The sequence below is a fragment of the Beta vulgaris genome, chromosome 2, assembly GCF_026745355.1.
Source record: "Beta vulgaris subsp. vulgaris cultivar EL10 chromosome 2, EL10.2, whole genome shotgun sequence".
In the NCBI taxonomy this organism is placed as follows: Eukaryota; Viridiplantae; Streptophyta; class Magnoliopsida; order Caryophyllales; family Amaranthaceae; genus Beta; species Beta vulgaris.
In genome coordinates, this window is record NC_079203.1 from 10,660,906 (window position 1) to 10,679,527 (window position 18,622).

At 39.0% G+C, this 18,622-nt stretch overlaps 1 protein-coding gene across 3 annotated transcripts; it reads left to right on the forward strand.

Moving 5' to 3' along the window:
* The first annotated feature begins 2,793 nt into the window (after positions 1-2,793).
* LOC104884560 (F-box protein SKIP23) lies at positions 2,794-14,167 on the forward strand. 3 transcript variants are annotated; one of them, XR_788742.4, is made up of 3 exons: positions 2,794-4,015; positions 12,863-12,908; positions 13,556-13,763. XR_788742.4 is itself a non-coding variant. In XM_019247628.3 (2 exons), exon 1 carries the CDS (start codon positions 2,945-2,947, stop codon positions 4,007-4,009), a length of 1,065 nt encoding a protein of 354 aa, XP_019103173.1. In that variant the 5' UTR covers positions 2,794-2,944; the 3' UTR covers positions 4,010-4,015; positions 13,765-14,167. The 3 variants fall into 3 exon arrangements, 2 of the variants coding, with proteins under 2 accessions (XP_019103173.1, XP_010667538.1); XM_019247628.3 differs by lacking the exons at positions 12,863-12,908; positions 13,556-13,763 and adding an exon at positions 13,765-14,167; XM_010669236.4 differs by lacking the exon at positions 12,863-12,908 and having other exon boundaries at positions 2,795-4,015.
* Positions 14,168-18,622: the final 4,455 nt, after the last annotated feature.

Below are 18,622 nucleotides of genomic sequence, written 5' to 3' on the forward strand. Positions count from 1 at the left end.
TCAGTTGAACCTGTTATAAAAGAATGAAAACATTTTTGTCACTTTTATTATAGTGTATGTATATATTATATAGTGTATCAATTTATGATATAGTGTATGGGTTTGTGATATAGTGTATTTGTGAATTTTAGTCCATTTTTGAGTTCCATAGTACGCAATATTTTTTGTTATATTCTATAGTGTATTTGTGTGTGGTATAGTGTATATATTTATGATATAGTGTATTTATGTATGATATAGTGTATGTTTCTGTATTGCATTTACGTATATATTTTCTATATCTGCTAGTGTGTTCCTATTTATGATATAGTGTACCTATGTATTAATATAATGTATGAACCTCACAGTGTATATGATATAGCGTAATAATCTATAGTGTATTTCTATGTAATATAGTGTGTTTATAGATCATATAGTGTATTTATGTATGATATAGTGTATGTGAGTTAAGCATAAATAAAGAACTTAACATTTGGTATTTTTCACCTTTACGGACGTAACGTTTACTATGGCCATAATTAAATAAAACTAACCCAATTGTAGTTAAGCCATGGTTAAATGACATAAAGTAATAATTACGTGTAATGGGTAGCGCGCATAATCTTGTGATGATCTTCTGAACTGCAGTCACTTCACTTAAAAAAATGGCGCCCTTTAATGATGCGTTATTGGCTAAACAAGTTTGGCAGTTATTACATAATAAAGAGTCCCTTTTGAGTAGGGTAATGAGTGCCAAGTATTATCCTCATGGTGATGTTTGTCAAGCGCGGTTAGGATACTCGCATAGCTACTCGTGGCAGAGTATTTGGGGTGCGAAGAGTTTGGTATTGGAGGGTTTGATTTGGAGGGTTGGAGATGGTACGAAAATTGACATATGGAGTGCACCATGGGTGGGGGATGAAGAAGGTAGATTCATCAAGAGTGCTCGAGTGGAGGGACTAGAAGTGGTGAGAGATTTAATGGATGTTGAAAGGAAGGAGTGGAATGTGGAACTTATTGAGAGCCATTTCAATGAACGTGACCAACAATGTATACTGGCCATTCTTTTAAGCACTATATGTCTACAGGACGATTTAACTTGGGCGTACTCTAAGGACGGCACTTATTCGGTGAAAACTGCTTATATGTTGGGAAAAGAGGGGAACCTGGATGATTTTCATAGGGTGTTGAATATTTTATGGAGCTTAAATGTGTCGCCTAAGGTACATCATTTCCTGTGGCGTGCATCATTTCCTGTGGCGTGCCTGCACAAGTTCACTCCCAGTAAGGAAAGTACTTTAGAGACGCCACCTCATCGATGAAGCAGGGTGCCCCTGTTGTGCTAGAGAGGATGAAACGCAATTACATTTATTCTATCGCTGCCCTATGTCGCTGAAGTTGTGGGAAGAGCTGGGTAGTCATATATTATTGCCAGAGGTGGAAGATGAAGCCATGTGTGATACCCTCGTTAGATGGAGTGAGATGGATGCAAATGTGGTTCAAAAGGGTTGTTATATCCTATGGAACGTTTGGGTTGAAAGAAACAGGAGAGTCTTTGAGCATACAAGTCACCCTGCCACTGTTGTGGGCTAGAGAATTATGAGACAAGTTGATGATTTTAATAACTATGCTATGAGGATTTATGGAGGAGTGCACTCCCCCCCGACTCTGAGCCCAAGTCGATGCTATGCTCCCCCGGTTGGTGCTATTAAATTGAACACGGATGCAAGTTTGGCCGAGGAAGGATGGGTGGGACTTGGAGTGATAGCCCGCGACTCGGAAGGTAAGGTGTGCTTTGCTGCAACTAGACGTGTGCGTGCCTACTGGCCTCCCGAGGTAGCTGAATGCAAGGCCATTTACATGGCAACCCGCTTGGCCAAAGCTCATGGGTATGCTGATGTGATTTTTGAATCCGACTCTCTGGTAGCAACGAAAAGGTTATCGAAAGCAGCAATTTTCTTTTTAGATTTGGATGCAATACTTGGGGACATTCTTTCTATGTGTAATGCATTTTCTTCTGTTTCTTTTTCTCATGTTAAAATGGATGGGAATACTGTTGCCCATAACCTTGCTAGAGTTGTGCCTTTTGGTGTTGAGTAGTGTTGGGAGCATCACTGCCCTAGTACGGTAACACCTTATGTACTTATGGACACTATGTCCCTTTGATTAATGCACTTCTCTTTCCCCTCAAAAAAAAAAAAAAAAAAGAATGGCGCCCCTTCATTTCTTGTCACCTGTTCCAAAAAGAAACCCACCACATGAAGCAACGCGATTTTGAAGCGATTTTAAAAGCAATTTTGGAAGCGATTTTGTGAATTTAGCAAGGTACATTCATGATTCCTTTATTGTTTTTGTTTATGATAGATTTTATAGTGTGTTTTTCTAGGTAATCATAGAGTTTAGGTTTTTGTGATGATCATTTGAATTTTTTTGTCGAATTGTTATTAGTTGTTAGTAAACAAGTTGATAATAAGTGTAGTGTAGTGGTTGTTCAATTGAATAGGAAATTGTCGAAGAATCAATTTAGTTTGCAAAAATAATTTGAATGAAGAGTGACAATAATTTGCAGAAATTTTATAGCGATAGAATCTTTGGTTTTTGGAAATATTGAAGAGAGAGAAAATCGCGGATTTTGGAGATATTGAAGAGAGAGAAAATCGCACATTTTGGGTAATTGAAAGTGAGTACTTTTTGACCGAATCACGTGCCTGGGCCTGATCCACATTGATTTTAGTGTGAACCAGGTCCATGCAAGGTGGATTGTTGTTCGTGTTGATTCATTAGGGTTCTCCCACCAAAGAAGGGTGTTTAACTTTCCTTGTATACCAAAAAAAATCTCCACCAGCCATTCCAGTGTTGACGATTGACCTTGACTTAGTTTGGTGTTAGTTATCTTGTGAACACATCCATAATCCATCATCATCAAATACTCAGAAAGCTCGTAAACTTGAAAGGAGACGTAAAAATGGCGACGAATTCATCAACCTGGCCCGATCTTCCACGCGACATCTTATCATCAATCGCCGATCGTCTCGACAAGAAAATCGGCGTTTTACGACTTCGCTCGATTTGCAGATCATGGCGTTCTGCACTTTCTTCCTTTCATTCCGACATTAATTTCCCTCTCAAGCTCCCCTCCCCACTCTCCCCTTCCTCCAACTTTCTCTCTCTCTTCCAAAGAACCGTCTATCTTCTATCTTCTCCTCAAAACCCCTCTAATGGCGGCTTCTTCCTTATCAAACTCGAGGTGAGAGAAAATTGCCCCAACACCTTCACTCTTCTCGACCCTCTTTCGACTCTGATCACATTTCCTCAACCTAATTCTTCTATTAACCTTCTCGATTACAGAATTTCGGTTGTTTCTGAATCCTATTATGTTTACTCGGATTTGGATTCGGAGATTAAGAAGGTGGTGGTTGCGAGAAATTTCTTCAAAAATGGCGATTTTGTTGTTTTAGGTCTGGAATTTAGTGGGGGATTGTTAATCTGGAGGTTTGGAGATGATGTGTGGACTGAAATTGAGGCATTTGGGCGTTGTTTTGATGATATTATTAGTTATAATGGTAAATTTTATGCTACTGCTGATAAAAAAGGAAGGCTTGTTATGATTGATTCTAGGTTGCAACCCATTGATTTGGTTCCAAAATTGATGTATGGGGATGGTACTTGTACTCATTTGGTGGAATGTGATGGGGATTTGTGGTTAGTTGATGAAGTTTTTCACGATATACAGACGAGGTTTGGAGTGTTTAAGTTGGATGAAAAGGGTCGGTTCTGGGATTATGAGTTGAACTTGAAGGATTGTGTGTTCTTTATTGGTGACGATGCGAATTTTTCGTTGTTGAGAAGTGAGTACAATGGATGTATTAGGAATGTTATTTACTCCAAAAAAGTGTATTTTGGTGATGAAGGGATCATCGGTTTTACCAAAGTTTTTGACATGAAGACAGATATTAGCTCTGTTATGGAAGACTCTGAGAGTTATGTGGAGCTTTATAATCCACCTTCGAGTTGGTTCAATCCTCATTGATTTGGGGTAAGACATGTCTTATCTTCTTGATTGTTGCTTTAGGATATTGGCTTTGCTGATTCTGTTGTGTGTCAAATTGATGTTTGTTTGAGTATATAAGTGATGCTGCATTGAATAATTATGTTGATTGCTGTTGTATCTTGCTTCTATCCGTCTACATGCTACATAGGAAAGGCTGTTCTAAGTATGTTTGCAGTTGTAGTATGGCACTTGACGTTTGTGGTGTAAAACTTGGTACTTATTCTGCAAAATGAAGTTGATAATCTCATGGCTGTTTTACATAGAACAAAGCTGCACAACTGTTCGGAGTTGATTGGGGATTCATGGTAACAAATTGGGGATCACTATGGAACTAAGTTTGGATTAGAACCACATTTGGTGAAGTGAAGAGTTATGAACAAAATCACTTGCTTTCCTCAAAAAAAAAAAAAAAAAAAATCATTCGCTAGTTGACAAGAATAATACATAAGATACAAAGTAAATAATATTATCCTAACTCGTTGATATCGTGATTTGGAATTCGCTTATATAGGTATATTCAACAGAAAAATCTGTAGTTTTTTTGTAACACTATAATAGTAGCTAATAACTTATTATCAGACTTTGCATCTTAGTTTTCACAAGAAAACAGTTGCTGGTAATGCATCCAAAAATGATCAAGAGAATTTTGGAATTCTATTTGACATTATCGTCTGAGGATTTGTCCCACCCCTGGCCGGAAGTGTAGTAAACAATGTGATCTTTAGTGGTTTATACAGCTCTTGTGTATTGCTGATGGTTCTAAGTATTTCATACTTTTAAAGATCTATTAGAATTTGAATGATGACGATATGGTATATGTGCTGCAGAATCTGTTGATTGTTTTTGAGATGAAAAACTATGAACGATTAAGCTATTATCTAACTAACACCATGTACATTGCCAAATTATTTCTTGAAATAAGTAAAGATTCATTTGGGGTCAGATGAGAGACCGAAATCTCAACTTCTAGCTTTCTTATTAGGTGTTAGATAGCTAACATAAGCCTTACTCTTTTGAGATAGAAATTGACTCTAAGATGACCTTGTGATATCCTACACATTGATGGGCTAACTGTAGTTCATGTCTTTATCACACATCAAGTGCTTAGACCACCCTATTGCTTTTCATGGAGACTGTTTGTAACATTATTTTATTGGGTAAATGGAACCTTTAATTTACCTTATTAGCTTTTCTGCCACAAAGGGCTGATAACCTAATAATATGGCTCGCAACTTATATGCTTAAGACGGACTGTGGATAGTGACAGATATTGGGAGTTGGCTGAAAAAACCACCTCCAGCAAAGGCTTTAGGGGAATCTCATACTCTGGTGATGTTGATAAAGTGCTTGATACTTAATTTAGGTCTAAAAGTCTTGTCATAACCCTCAGCTAAGCAGGGCACATGAAAACCTGTAGCAAGTAGGCTTTAGTGCTGAAGCGGAGCTCAGGGAAAACCTGTCTTTGAGGCTCCAGGTTTTCTACAACTGGTACTTTCAGCACGACACCATATGCTGTGAGGGAGTAGGAAAAGATAACTCGTCCTGATGGAGAACTACATCCTTTTCCTCCCTCTTTTTGTAGGCGTCGAATCACATAAGGGTCAACTGAAGCATTTTGCTGCAACACTTCTCTACATGCAAGAATCTTCCAAGTAGCCCAAGCTATCTTTTCAGCCGAATATATATCTTGATATGGTGATTGTTTGTCAACTCATACACAATTGTCCTTATTACTGCCTGAAAATAATTTCTAATTGCTGCTTTTTCTATAATTTCACTGTCATCCTTTTCATTGACCTTTTTGATATTGTATAACCTGGCTAGTAAAGCTCTTTCACATTCTTTAGGTTATCTAGTCCATAAGGTTTCTGCACTTCACCTCAACCATCTATAACTTTGTTAGAAACAAAATATGTGTGCAATAGGTCTGTTATACAGAAAACATCCTAACGCAGATTGTATATGGCCACTGTCTAAGAATATTAACAAGAAGGCATGCCTTGTGAATTAAGCAACTTTTGACGAAAGCGACACTTGCAGATATTGGAATACTACTTGTCCTGTTTGAAGGCAAGAAAGCCCACAATGTATTTATAGTTTATCCTTACTGGCTTGTTTAGTATGACTCTCAGCATTTGGCTGAAATGTAGAGATGTATTGTCTGAGTTCTGTTCCCATATTAGGTATTCATTCATGGTTTTCAGCCAAATGCTGAGAGTAGTTTAACTAGCCAGCAGGGATACAAGGAACACATTATGGACTTTCTTGTATGCTAAGCATCAAGATAAGAGGGAAGCACACTTTTGGTAGTCGTAATATGATTTTTGTTACTAGTGGGCTGACGAACAAGTTAGCTAGTTAGTAAGGATAGAAGCTCCATAAATACAGGAAATTCGAGAGGGAAGAGGGTAGGAAAAAATAAGTGAGTTTATTGTTACTTTGTACACTTTGGGAGAGAGCAAGCCTCTTGAATGCTTTTAATTTCCCCGATATTGGTGTTTTTCCCGTCAGAGTATCAATCAATCAAATTTCATCTTCTTCTCTTAAGTACTTTCATCACAAAAGCTCTCCTACAAGCTAAGTTAATTCTTAGCAGATTAGAAAATTATTAGCAGAGATATAACTTAGCAGTTAGCATACTTAGGGCAGCGATCTATGCTGCACAAATATCAAAATTTGGGAAATGGAAACGGAAAACGGGAAGTTCTAATTTTGAACATTTGGGAACTAGGATTGCAAAAATGAAAACATTAAAATCATTTCTTTTGATAGAAATATTAAAGCCTTTTCATTAACATTTTTTTGTATATGCATATAATAGGTAATTGAGTTGAGTTTATCTGGAGAAAGTGTTAACAACAAAAGGCCATCTTACTCCATTATAGCATCACTTCTACCGGAGGAAGTGTTTAACAAGAAAAACAATATGAACAACTCTAAAGAGTGAAAAATAAGAGATAATGACAAACATAATTAACATGGAAAACACCCTTCACAAATTAGTATGGGTGAAAACCATCAAAATATCGCTAATCAATCAACGAATGTTAGTGAATCCACATTTACAAACCTTGTAAATCACAAATCTCTCGAGATCTCTAATATGGAATTCTAAAAGTGTGTAAACTCTCCATGTGTTTGAATGCCAATGTGTGCTCTAGATCCAATTCCTCTTTATATAGTTGAATAGTCCTACCCTTTATCAAAGACTCGAGTATCCCAAACTTATAGTAAGATCTAAATATAAGGTAAGATAATAGGAAACCAAATATAGATCTTCCTAATACAGTTATTCTGTAAAAGTGTCTAATTGGATTTGGGTGTCTAGTTGTCGGGCTCGACCATTTTGTAGAAGAATGTCAAGTATCCGATAATCTCTAAGAACCTATACAACTATACTAACTAGTACAGGGAAACTAAGGGCCTGTTCTCCCCAGCTTATTTTCAGTTCAATTCAGGTCAGATCAGTTCAATTCAGTTCAGCTCAGCTCTTGACAATACTTTTACTCTCACATATCACTATTCAGTTCAATTCAGTTTCAGCTCAGTTCAGTTGTTTTATGCCGAAGAGAACATGCCCTAAAATGCAAAACGCCAAACATTAATTCATTGCAGAACATAGCCTTACTCAGACGATATTTCTTTCCATATGTGCACTACTTGCGTACAAAGGAACCTTTACCATCCACGGACGTATAACTTTTTTTTTCCCCTTCTGTTGTTCCTCCTCGTCTTCACCTTCTAGATACTTCATAACCCAGGCCGAGAAGTATCATATGTCCTCAAACCAACTCCCGTGTTACACTTTCGGGTTTGCAATCCTAACTGGTCTTGTAACAAACTCACTAGAAAATGCAAGTAAATAGGAGAAGTGAGATAAAACAAAAGACAGTTAGGGAAGAGATTTGAAACAATCAAGCAAATTATGCTGTTAATATCAATAACATAGCTAGCCATGTTGGTTTCTCCACATAAGGCATTGCTCTCCCTGGTGCCTTCTTTTTATTTATCCCCCTCCTTATTGAATCTCTCTGCCCTAATTAACTTATGCATTTCGCAAAAAGCCCTTATTGACGTCGTCTATTACTAGCTTCAAAGTGTTGTTCCATTCTACCTGTCTTCTCACATCCTGCATGTCACTTTGGAAGGGGAATTATGCTATTCGTTACACGTCCTTGCAAGTTTGTTTTAGCTTCCTTGCTCTAGAAATGGGATATGTCACTTATATGTGATATTCTGTGCAGAAGCATTGATCAAATTCAAGAGTATTTTTAATTTCACCAGAACTGTTGAAAGACTTGAAACTCTTGTTCATTAGGAGAAATAAGTCAAACTTTAAGCATATTATGGATCTGGTTTTCTTTGTGAGTCTTCATGTTTCATTGGGGAGCGTGTCCGACTACCATTATTGGAGTCTAAGATCTGATATATTGGTGGTGATGAGTTTTGTTATAACGGACGTGAGAGAGAAACAAATTATGAATGCAAAAAGCGATAAAATCAGACAACAGATTTACGTGGTTCACCAATTTGGCTACATCCACGGCAGAGAGAGGGAGAATATTTTATTATGTGAGGAAAACCAGATTACAGAGAGAATAGAGTGTTTCTCGTAGTGTAAAACCTAGGTAAAAATAACCTATTTATACAAAACGGACAAAAACGCGTTTTTAAGTCGTCCGTCCCGCGCCCGCGGGTTATCGCCCGCTCCCGCAGCCTAATCTCCCCATTTTGACGGACTTCCTGTCCGCCCTCGGGATCCACCCTGCCCCTGCAGGATTTCGGGCTGCTCCTCATCAACGAATTCCTTCGCCCGCGGGTTTCCGAGCTTGGCTTGAATACAAGGCATCTTTTACAAATCTCCACCTTGACTTGAATTCTCTCACAATAACCAGAAAACCAGATGCATTGCTCACAACGCCCAGAATCTCCCAAACACTAAATTTGTCCCAAAAGACAACCAGACCAGATTAGTCCCTAAGGACTCCAGAATTGCCCCCATATGAGTCTCACCCAGTCTCGCCAAGATCGCTGACCACTTATCATGAACGACCCGGTCTCACAGCCTATGAGACCCATGTTGCGCATTCACCCAAAGCCCAACTTATTACCCGTCGGAAATCAAATCTTCTTCACTGAACCGCAAACACACTAGCTCCACCTTAATCAAGACGAGCCAGTACCCTGCCAGTTGCTCCAACTAGAGCCATTTGCACTTACGTCTAAGTACCCAAAACAAATCACCCTTGTCGTAGGGGAACTTCCGTCGAAGTTCTTCTATGCTTGCGCCGGAGCACTCCATCCCGTTCTCACTAGAATACAGGCAACTCCTCCTGGAGTTCCAAGCTAGCTACCTCTTGGTGACTTCTTGCAGAATCACCTCTCAACCCAACACTCTCTGGCAAAGACATGTCGCTCGAGACTCCATAGCTATAAGTTGGCACACAAGTATCGATAGAACCGAACCTTATCATACCAATCTGCTGCTGAGAGACCCTTGGTTGTTCTTCTTGATGACCCTTAGTTTCAACTAGTTGCGTAGAAGTTCCCACAAACTTACCTCATTGTTGACACTCTCATCCTCAACCCAAGTAGTACTCTCAAACCCGGTTGTTGAACTCATTCCCGTTGACTCTGACTTTCAACCTGTGAAGAAGCCCCCATAAGCTCCACCTCACACTCAAGACCATCACTTGTCAACTCAGAATGCAGCTTCAACTCAGAATCATCTCTAGCCAGTGACGTACCCTGCAAATCATACAAGTTACCCACACCTGACTTGGACAACCCAAAAATATTCACCTCTCCGACATACAGTGCAAAACCCACCATGTCTTTACAACCGTCCCTTTGGGGAGAGTTCCCAAAGATTTCATGCTGACCAGGATTCAAGTATGACTGACCCAATTTGATGACGAAGAACACGGAATTTCAGATTCAGATTGTGAGTGTTGACAGATTTCTCCCTGACGTGAACCACCACTCCAACCTAGAGTGCCTCTGTGCTCCACCTGTTTCTCAACACTATCACAAACAGCCAATGTAGCAACCCAGACTCAGATAACGTAGACCCTTGCAACACATACAATGTCTCCCGTTTAACCCCTTTCAAGATCATCTTCGAACCCCTGTAGACATACAACCCTCCACCCTCACCTTTGAAACTGAACCCTTTCTTGTCTAACAGACTAAGTGAAATCAGATTCTTTGTGACCTGTGGAACATGCCTAACATCATTCAAAGTACAACTTTGCCATGTCCTAATTCTGATGGACCCTATACCAACTGTCTTACAGACCTCACTGTTGGCCATAGTAACACTTCCATCAACCTGTTTATAGTTCATAAACCACTCCCTGCGGAACACATATGACAAGAAGCCCCAGAATCAAGAACCCACACATCCCTACAATGTGACTGACTATTAGCTATTAGGGCCAGATCTTCCTCAGAATCACCTCCAGTTTCTGCCAGCAGAACCTTCATTCTTGTCCTCCTGCTTCTTTTTCTTAGGACACTCCCTTTTCCAATGCCCCGTTTCCTTACAGTAATTACAGACATCACTAGATTTAGGACCCCTAGAAGACGGTTTCCTGGATTTTTTCCCCGAATTCTCCTGTCCATTACTACTGGCTACTAATCCAGCAGCCTGATCGACTATACCTGTACCAGACGCCTTATGACGAATCTCTTTAGTATGCAGAGCGGATCTTACTTCTTCTAACGATAGACTATCTTTCCCAACAATAAAAGAATCCCAAAATTCTCATATGATAGAGGCAAAGATACCAACAATATTAAAGCAGCATCCTCATCATCTACTTTAACATCAATATTTCTCAGATCTAGTAAGATAGTATTCAGTTTATCTAGATGATCCCTTAGAGACGTACCTTCCTGCATACGCAGGCTGAACAGACGTTGCTTCATCATCAACTTGTTGGTTAGAGATTTTGTCATATACAAACTCTCTAATTTCAACCACAGACCAGATGCGGTTTCCTCCTCCGCGACTTCAGTGATTATGTCATCTTCCAGACACAGCATAATCGTGAATGAGCCTTCTCCTCCAGAACGGCCATCTCAGCGGTGACTGAATCCGTTGCTTTCTTTGCCAACGGTGCCCACAACCCCCTTCAGTAACGCCCGCATCTTGATCTGCCACAGACTAAAACTATTCCTCCCGGTAAATTTATCGATTTTGACATTCACCCAGACATCTTTCTCACACAGATCGATCACCAAAACTCTTGATACCAGTTTGTTATAACGGACGTGAGAGAGGAACAAATTATGAATGCAAAAAGCGATAAAATCAGACAACAGATTTACGTGGTTCACCAATTTGGCTACATCCAGAGAGAGAGAATATTTTATTATGTGAGGAAAACCAGATTACAGAGAGAATAGAGTGTTTCTCGTAGTGTAAAACCTAGGTAAAAATAACCTATTTATACAAAACAGACAAAAACACGTAAAACGCGTTATGTTTAAGTCGTCCGTCCTGCGCCCGCGGGTTATCGCCCGCGCCCGCAGCCTAATTTCCCCATTCTGACGGACGCCCGCGGGATCCACCCTGCACCCGTAGGATTTCGGGCTGTTCCTCATCAACGAATTCCTTCGCCCGCGGGATCGAGCCTGCTCCCGCGGGTTTCCGAGCTTGGCTTGAATACAAGGCATCTTTTACAAGTTTGTATTATGCAAATAGATAAGTCAGTCTCTTCCTTTAGGGGATAGAACATTCTAACTTTGTCCTTGTATTTATCATGAGTAGATGAGTAGGACTGCAGGAACATGAAAAAGAGAAGTGTTTGAAGTGTATGAAGTTTTTATTATGATTCATGTGCAGGCTTATTGTATTTAGTGTAATTTTATTCTTTCTTTTATGGTTATGTGTGATACTTTATTGAGGTGTTATGACTGTATAGACTCTAGTGCATATCACTGTGTGGTGCACGAGCAACTTGGGCACAAGCACAAGACCCACGATCATGGGTCGTGAGCCATGGTTTTGGTGTGGCGGTTCACATTGCACGAAATAGAGAGTTGACGGAATATCTCATTCTCAGATCTGAAGTTTCATGTGGGCTTGATCGACGGAATGGTCTAGGAAACTAGGCTCAGTGTGGCCCTGTGCGCAGCACAGTCCATAGCCCATGTGTTGGTCATATCTCTAAACAATAGATTTTTGAGTTGGTCATAGTTACTTTCTCCTCTTACTTTGCTCCTTACTCATCTTTTGTAGTCTTTTTACATTACAAGGAAAAAGTTTTGACGTATTATCTGTAATTGTCCTAAAAAAGTTATATAATCTTTTAAATTTTTTCTCAAAATATCATATACTTCCTCCATTCTAAAGTCTAAAATAAATTAAATGTCACCTTATTTGACATTTACTTCTCTCTATCTCTCTCTTCATCACATGGGTCCCTTTTTGTATTTCTCTCTATCTCACTCCTCTCCTAAATCCCCGTGCCTCCTCCCTATGTTTCATTTATTTTAGAACGGAGGAAGTGCGTAAAAAAAAAGGTCATTGAAAGAATTACTTATATGTTGACGATCTGGATAAAATGCTGTGAATATAGTAACAAAATAAAGGAAATAAACATATAATTCAGGCACGTGCTTTATTGAGGCTGTCGTGCATATGAGCCGACTCAGCATGACCCATTACAGTTTCTAGCGATGACATATTTCTTAGGCTCACTGATTTTCTGTCTCTGCTAAAAGCCATTAAGATTTCATTTGTTTCCTGTGGCTTCTGCTGTATGCTTAGGTTTATCCCGTTTGGTTCAGACATAATTTTATTTAAGGTCTGGCTGTATAATATAGGTGATCAGATGGCAACCAAGCTGGGACATGATCACCAAATTGGTTGGTAAGTGCTTATAGCTACAGAATATAAGAGAAATTTCAAAAAGAAATTTTTTATATATAATATCGAATTAGAGAACCAAAAATGGACAAGTTAAAATGTGATATGAAATTTTAATGGCACACCTTCACTTAGCCTCTCTTGAATAAATGTGTTTAATGTAATTTTGTATGTTCTACCTGGAGCCAGGACCACAAAGTTTAGGCAACTGGTCTCTGTGTGAGCATATAATTATTGTGCTCAAGACATGCTTAGCTTAGTCCGTGCAACCTTATATGAGAAAGTGCAGCTGCGTCCTGAATCCTGATTTGTTAAATTTCTTTTGATTGTTTTCGTGTTAGCTGTCACTGAAACTCCCTTGCTTTTATATCTACCGACGTTGCTTCTTACTTATCCTCATAGCTGTTTTTTTGGCAACCTTCAATAGCAGACTCTTTATAATCGTTTGATTGTGTTTTCTTAAAGTTCAGTTCACATGTTATACTTTTCTTAGGATCACCAAATATCTTCATGCCTAATATGCCCACAAACTAGCTTTCTACTTCATGTGTCCTCGCGAAGCTAATGATAATTTCCAGCTTGGAGTTTGAAATTTTCTAATTTGAGTTTCCACTATAGAATTGAATTCATTGTGTAACCGTTCCTTGCAGGCACGCATTGTTATCATTTGGAGAATGTTGTTTGATGGCGAGGTTTGGCAATAATGTTTTTATGTATTGACGTTTTTTATCAACATTGCTGTGAAGAGATACTATCTCGTCTAGATATGTGATTTCCAAATCATATTGTTAATTTTCCAGACTATTTATATTGGATTCTTTGCAGACAGTATTACAGTAACCTCTGTTTTTGCTCTCAGCTTCTGCGCTTTAATAGTGTGTGTGGATAGAAGAATCTGTAGGGAAGTGTTCAGATATATTACGGAAGAACGAGAGGGAAGGTAGTCGAAGCATTCATTTCCACTTTGCTCCTTAAAAACCAAATCAATTCAAATGTCGAAAAGATTTGGAAGGAAAAGTACTGATTCCTCCCTCCATCTTCCCTACCTTCTCTCATAATTGGTACTTCCTTCGTTTCAAATTAAATGCAATTAATGCACTTTTTCACTATACACTTTTTACTTTGACTAATATTTGTGCTTTATACATAAAAAAAAAAAAAAAACATTGTCAAGTACTGTACAATCTTCTTAGATTTGTTTCGTGACGTATTTTCATAAAATCTATGTAATTTTTATAATTTTTACTACATATGATTATTGATATTTGTGGTCAATATAATATTTCAAAATGCGAAAAAATACATTTAAATTGCATTTAATTCGGAACAGAGAAAGTATATAAAAAAAGTACTTTATATGTTAATTCTTGTATTCTCCAAATTTCGGGAGGACATAAAGCGAACGGGCTAGATATCCACTTTAATTAGAGAGGAGTCATAAACTCACTGTTGAATGTTGATAACTGCCTTTTACCCTGATTCTCAATGGTAGGTAATGAAAATGATAGCGATAAGTTTGTTGGGGATTCAAAGGTTTGTACCATGATTTATTTTCATTGTTGTCATAATTCCTTCAACCGTTTCTTCGATAATTAGTTGCAATTGACTCGACAGTAGGATACTGTCTTAGCAGGCCATCCCTTATTACGCATTGCATAACTAACGAATGGTATGACGCGGTGGAATCAATATTTAGGGGATACATGGCGTGTTCGGCACAAGTTTTTAAAGTAGTTTTTAGTGTCTTAACTAGATCAAAATATTAATCAAGAAATTTGGTAGTGTTTGGCAAGGTAGTGGTGTAAGTAGCTTTTAGTGTTACAAGTAGTGTTTTCGTAGTGTGTGAAAAGCTACAATTTGTAGCTTTTGGGGATAGCTTTAGTGGTGCATAAATTATATATTAAAGTTTTGTTTGAGTTTTTAATTAATTATTTCTAAACAGCTACTTTGACAGCTTCTTTTATCGTACATCAATATCTTATACTGCTACTTGGATAGCTAATAGCTACACACCAATCACTAACAGCTACCAATACAGCTAACAGCTAAAAGTTACTACTAAAGCTATGGTTGCCGAACACACCCACATACCTTACACTTCTATCGTCTCAGGATTACTTATCTAATTACTTATCAATATTGGGGTGGGGGTGGGGGGGGGGGGTGATTTATCATTATCATATATAGTGGTTACTTGTCCAAGTATAATTTAGTACTCTGAGCAATGATCAAGGCTTACCTTCTTAAGGTGCTTGCCACTTAAGATGTCTGAGCCCCAGATTATCTTTAGGGATACTAGCCTCGTATACATTCGATGCGTTTGACAACATATAAGTATTAATACTAATATTTAAAATCATAGAAAACATTAATATTAATGTAGAAAAAAGCATGTACTTCGTACTTACATATTATTTTTTGTGTTAGGGTCTGTTTTTTTTTGGCATAAAATAGCTGAACTGAATTGAACTGAATTGAATTAAACTGAACTGAAATGAATAGTGATATGTGAGAGTAAAAGTATTGTTCACAGCTGAACTGAATTGAACTGAACTGAACTGAAAATAAGTTGGGGAGAACAGACCCTTAGTTTTATCTTTTTACATATTTCCTTATTATGCATAATTGTAAATCAACAAATGAATGGAAAATTTTGAATATGTTTTTTTATGTTCAAAATTAGGGGTATATAAGTCTTTTTATTGGGGGACACCATAACTCCTTCTTGGCTTATATAATGGAGATGTAATTTAGTTTATCAGCTTTTTTATAATGAATTTTCTCATCATTGTATGCTATCTAACAATAAATTGCTATGAGATATTGTTATCCCAAGGCACAAAATATACCTATTATCATTGTTTCTGCATTGATGTAAAATTTTGTTATGAACTTAACTGAAGCGAGAAATATTGTCTAAAATCTTCTTAGACCAACATTTTGACTATGGATTAATAAGTTATATATCGACTCTAAACAATTTTAGATAGAATTCAGACTATTCGATTCGACTTCACAACACTTGTTCTTGCCTTCTTGAAGTTTACACCGGTGCGAATGGTTGAAAATATATTTGGTTGTCTTTGTATCTTCACACTTTCATATACGTCAGTTTATTTTGAGCAACTTCACCAACCATATATTATAAGGGATTTTTATCTTATGTTTCGAAGTCACTTGTCTACAAAAACCTACAATAGGTAGTTCTTTTTATATCATTTCGTTCTTCACTCGCTAGGGAAAGAGAACTCCTAAAAGCAGCCTTTCTCTTATCGTAGATAGCTGCAAACTGAATGGCTGCAGGGTGGAGATGGTTCATTAATGTCCATTGATTTAGACTCCTTCCCTCTTCCCAACTACATAGTAAAAAGAACGTGCCGTAAAGGAGAATAAATAGTCAAGTACTAATATTTAAGTTATCTATTGCATTAACAATTTGTAAGAGGAGGACCTCATCTACTTTCTCTCTCTACAAAACACTCTCAAAACCCTAACCCTACCAAAACACCTTCCGCCGCTTTTATCCTAGGCTCGTCGGGGGCTGGCCGTTCAGCCTCGTCTCCAGCGAGCCTAGCCCCCTGGTTTTCTTCCCTTTCCTGTTTCCCTGTCGTCTCCCCGTTCCCCTCCTTTCACGCACCCAGTCTCGTCGCTCTCCACCACTCCCCTCCCGTAGTTTTGTGTCCTTCGTAGTTGCGGTTGCGTCGTCCGGTCCGTCGCCGTGGTCGCATCGTTCGTGTCGTCCCCCGTTCGTCGTTTTCCGCGTCGGTACTCCCCCTTCCCCTGTTTTCGTTCGTTAGTCGCCCCCCGTCCTTAGGCGTTTCATCGAGTCTGTGCGGTTCCTCCCCCTCCCCTGTCCGGTGAGTTCCCATCCCCCGTTTCCCCCTGTTTGTGGTCTGTTGCTTCTTCCCACCCACGGTTTTGGCTCGGCTCAGTGGTTCTTAAATCCAGCTTCCTTGGTCAAGGTTTTTAGGTTTTCCCCTCCCCGAAACCCCCCCTTTTTACGAAGGTTTAGTCTAAGTTCCCCTTCCCCGTCCCCCTGGTTAGGTTTAGATGTGGTCGAGTATCCCTTCCTCGTTCCCCGCTAGTGTTAGTTGGAGTCAGTGTCTTTAGTATGCCAAGGAAGTCGTTGGTGCAAGTTCTTGACGGTGTTGTTTGCCGGAGCTCTATGTGTCGGGTGGCAGTTTATGTTTTCTTTATGTTTCTGTTGGTATGTTTCAGATCTGTTGTTTGTCGGTCTTTTGGTTTCGGGATTGTCACTTTGGATCTTAGGATCCATCAGTGGGGCGTAGTTCATCAAAAGAACTCGGCCCAATTTCTCGTGATGACATCATGTGTCATCACACCTAAAAAACGCATCTTGTGGGAGGCCCCCCAACTTGTTTTGGGGCACGTCAAGACCTCCACCTCGTTTTTCGGGTTTCAGTCTAATGTGACTGATCTTCGAAGACCCTCGCAGCAGGGTCCGAAGTCACTCTCGACAGTGACTTCTTCGTTCAGCGAATCAGGAGAATCCTAGGAGGCTCATCAAGGACCTTGGGATTTCGTGCTTAGTGGACAGGTTCTACTAGCAGTTGTACGGCAATCTCTCTATGAAGATCGTCAGAGTTGCGTCTTTCAACAGATTTTCAATCATATCCATCTTCACTCCCCATCGCACAAGACAAAAGTTATTCGGCCTGGACTTTTTCTAGTTAATGTTTATATATGTTCCTTTGTTTTTACGCGTTATGATAGTTTTTCATACTGTCTGTTGTTTCTTCTTTCTGTTTAGTTTGGTTGTATTACCATTAGGTTGTACTCCCGATTTTCATTAATGCAAATTTCTTTGATGTCAAAAAAAAAAAATCTGTAAGAGAAACAAATAAAGCATTGACACAAATAATCTTTTATGATATGAATAAAGAATAGTTAGAGCTGCACATGGTGCCTCTATGATATAAATAGGATTGAGTTTAAAGTGGCTATTTAGTTCACTAGAATCAAACAACATCAAGATACGTTAAAACCATGAAATCATTAAAATCGATCAAAGGTTCTAATTTCTAGCAAACACACACATAACATAATTAGAACAACAAATTCCTGGTGATATTCTTGCACTTATATTCCCTTTCTTGTAGTCTTTCTTTATAATTTCTTGTCATGCCATTGTTTTGGAAAACAAATAAGTGCTTAAATATGAATTCATGGTGCTTTAGATATAGCATACATCAACAAAGTTTAAATCTATGATACACTACCTTCAAATAATGTGTGACGATCAAATTATTGAGAAATTAAAAATCTAACGGTTTTTCACCAAATGCCCCCGAGTTTTCACGAAATTCACCGGGTACCCTCGCACTTTTGAAAATACACGGGGTACCCCTCAGTTTTACTATAATACACCCAAATGCCCTTAATGACTAACGGTGTTAACCACCGTTAGTCATTAACCCTAATTATCTAATTTAAATCCTAATTAACCCTAATCTTAAAAACTAACCCTAACCTCTAAACCTAAACCCTAACCCTAACCCACCCACCACCCTCCACCACCCACCCCAGCAGCTCCCCCTCCCACCATCCCGCAGCTCCCCCCACCCCGTCGACCCTCCACGACGCCCCCACCCCTGTCGGCTCTCCACAACGCTCCCACCCCGTCGAATTCCCCACCCTTCCCTTCCCCGATCGAATCTCCCCACCCTCCCCTGCTCCGGTTGAATCTCCCCCTCCCC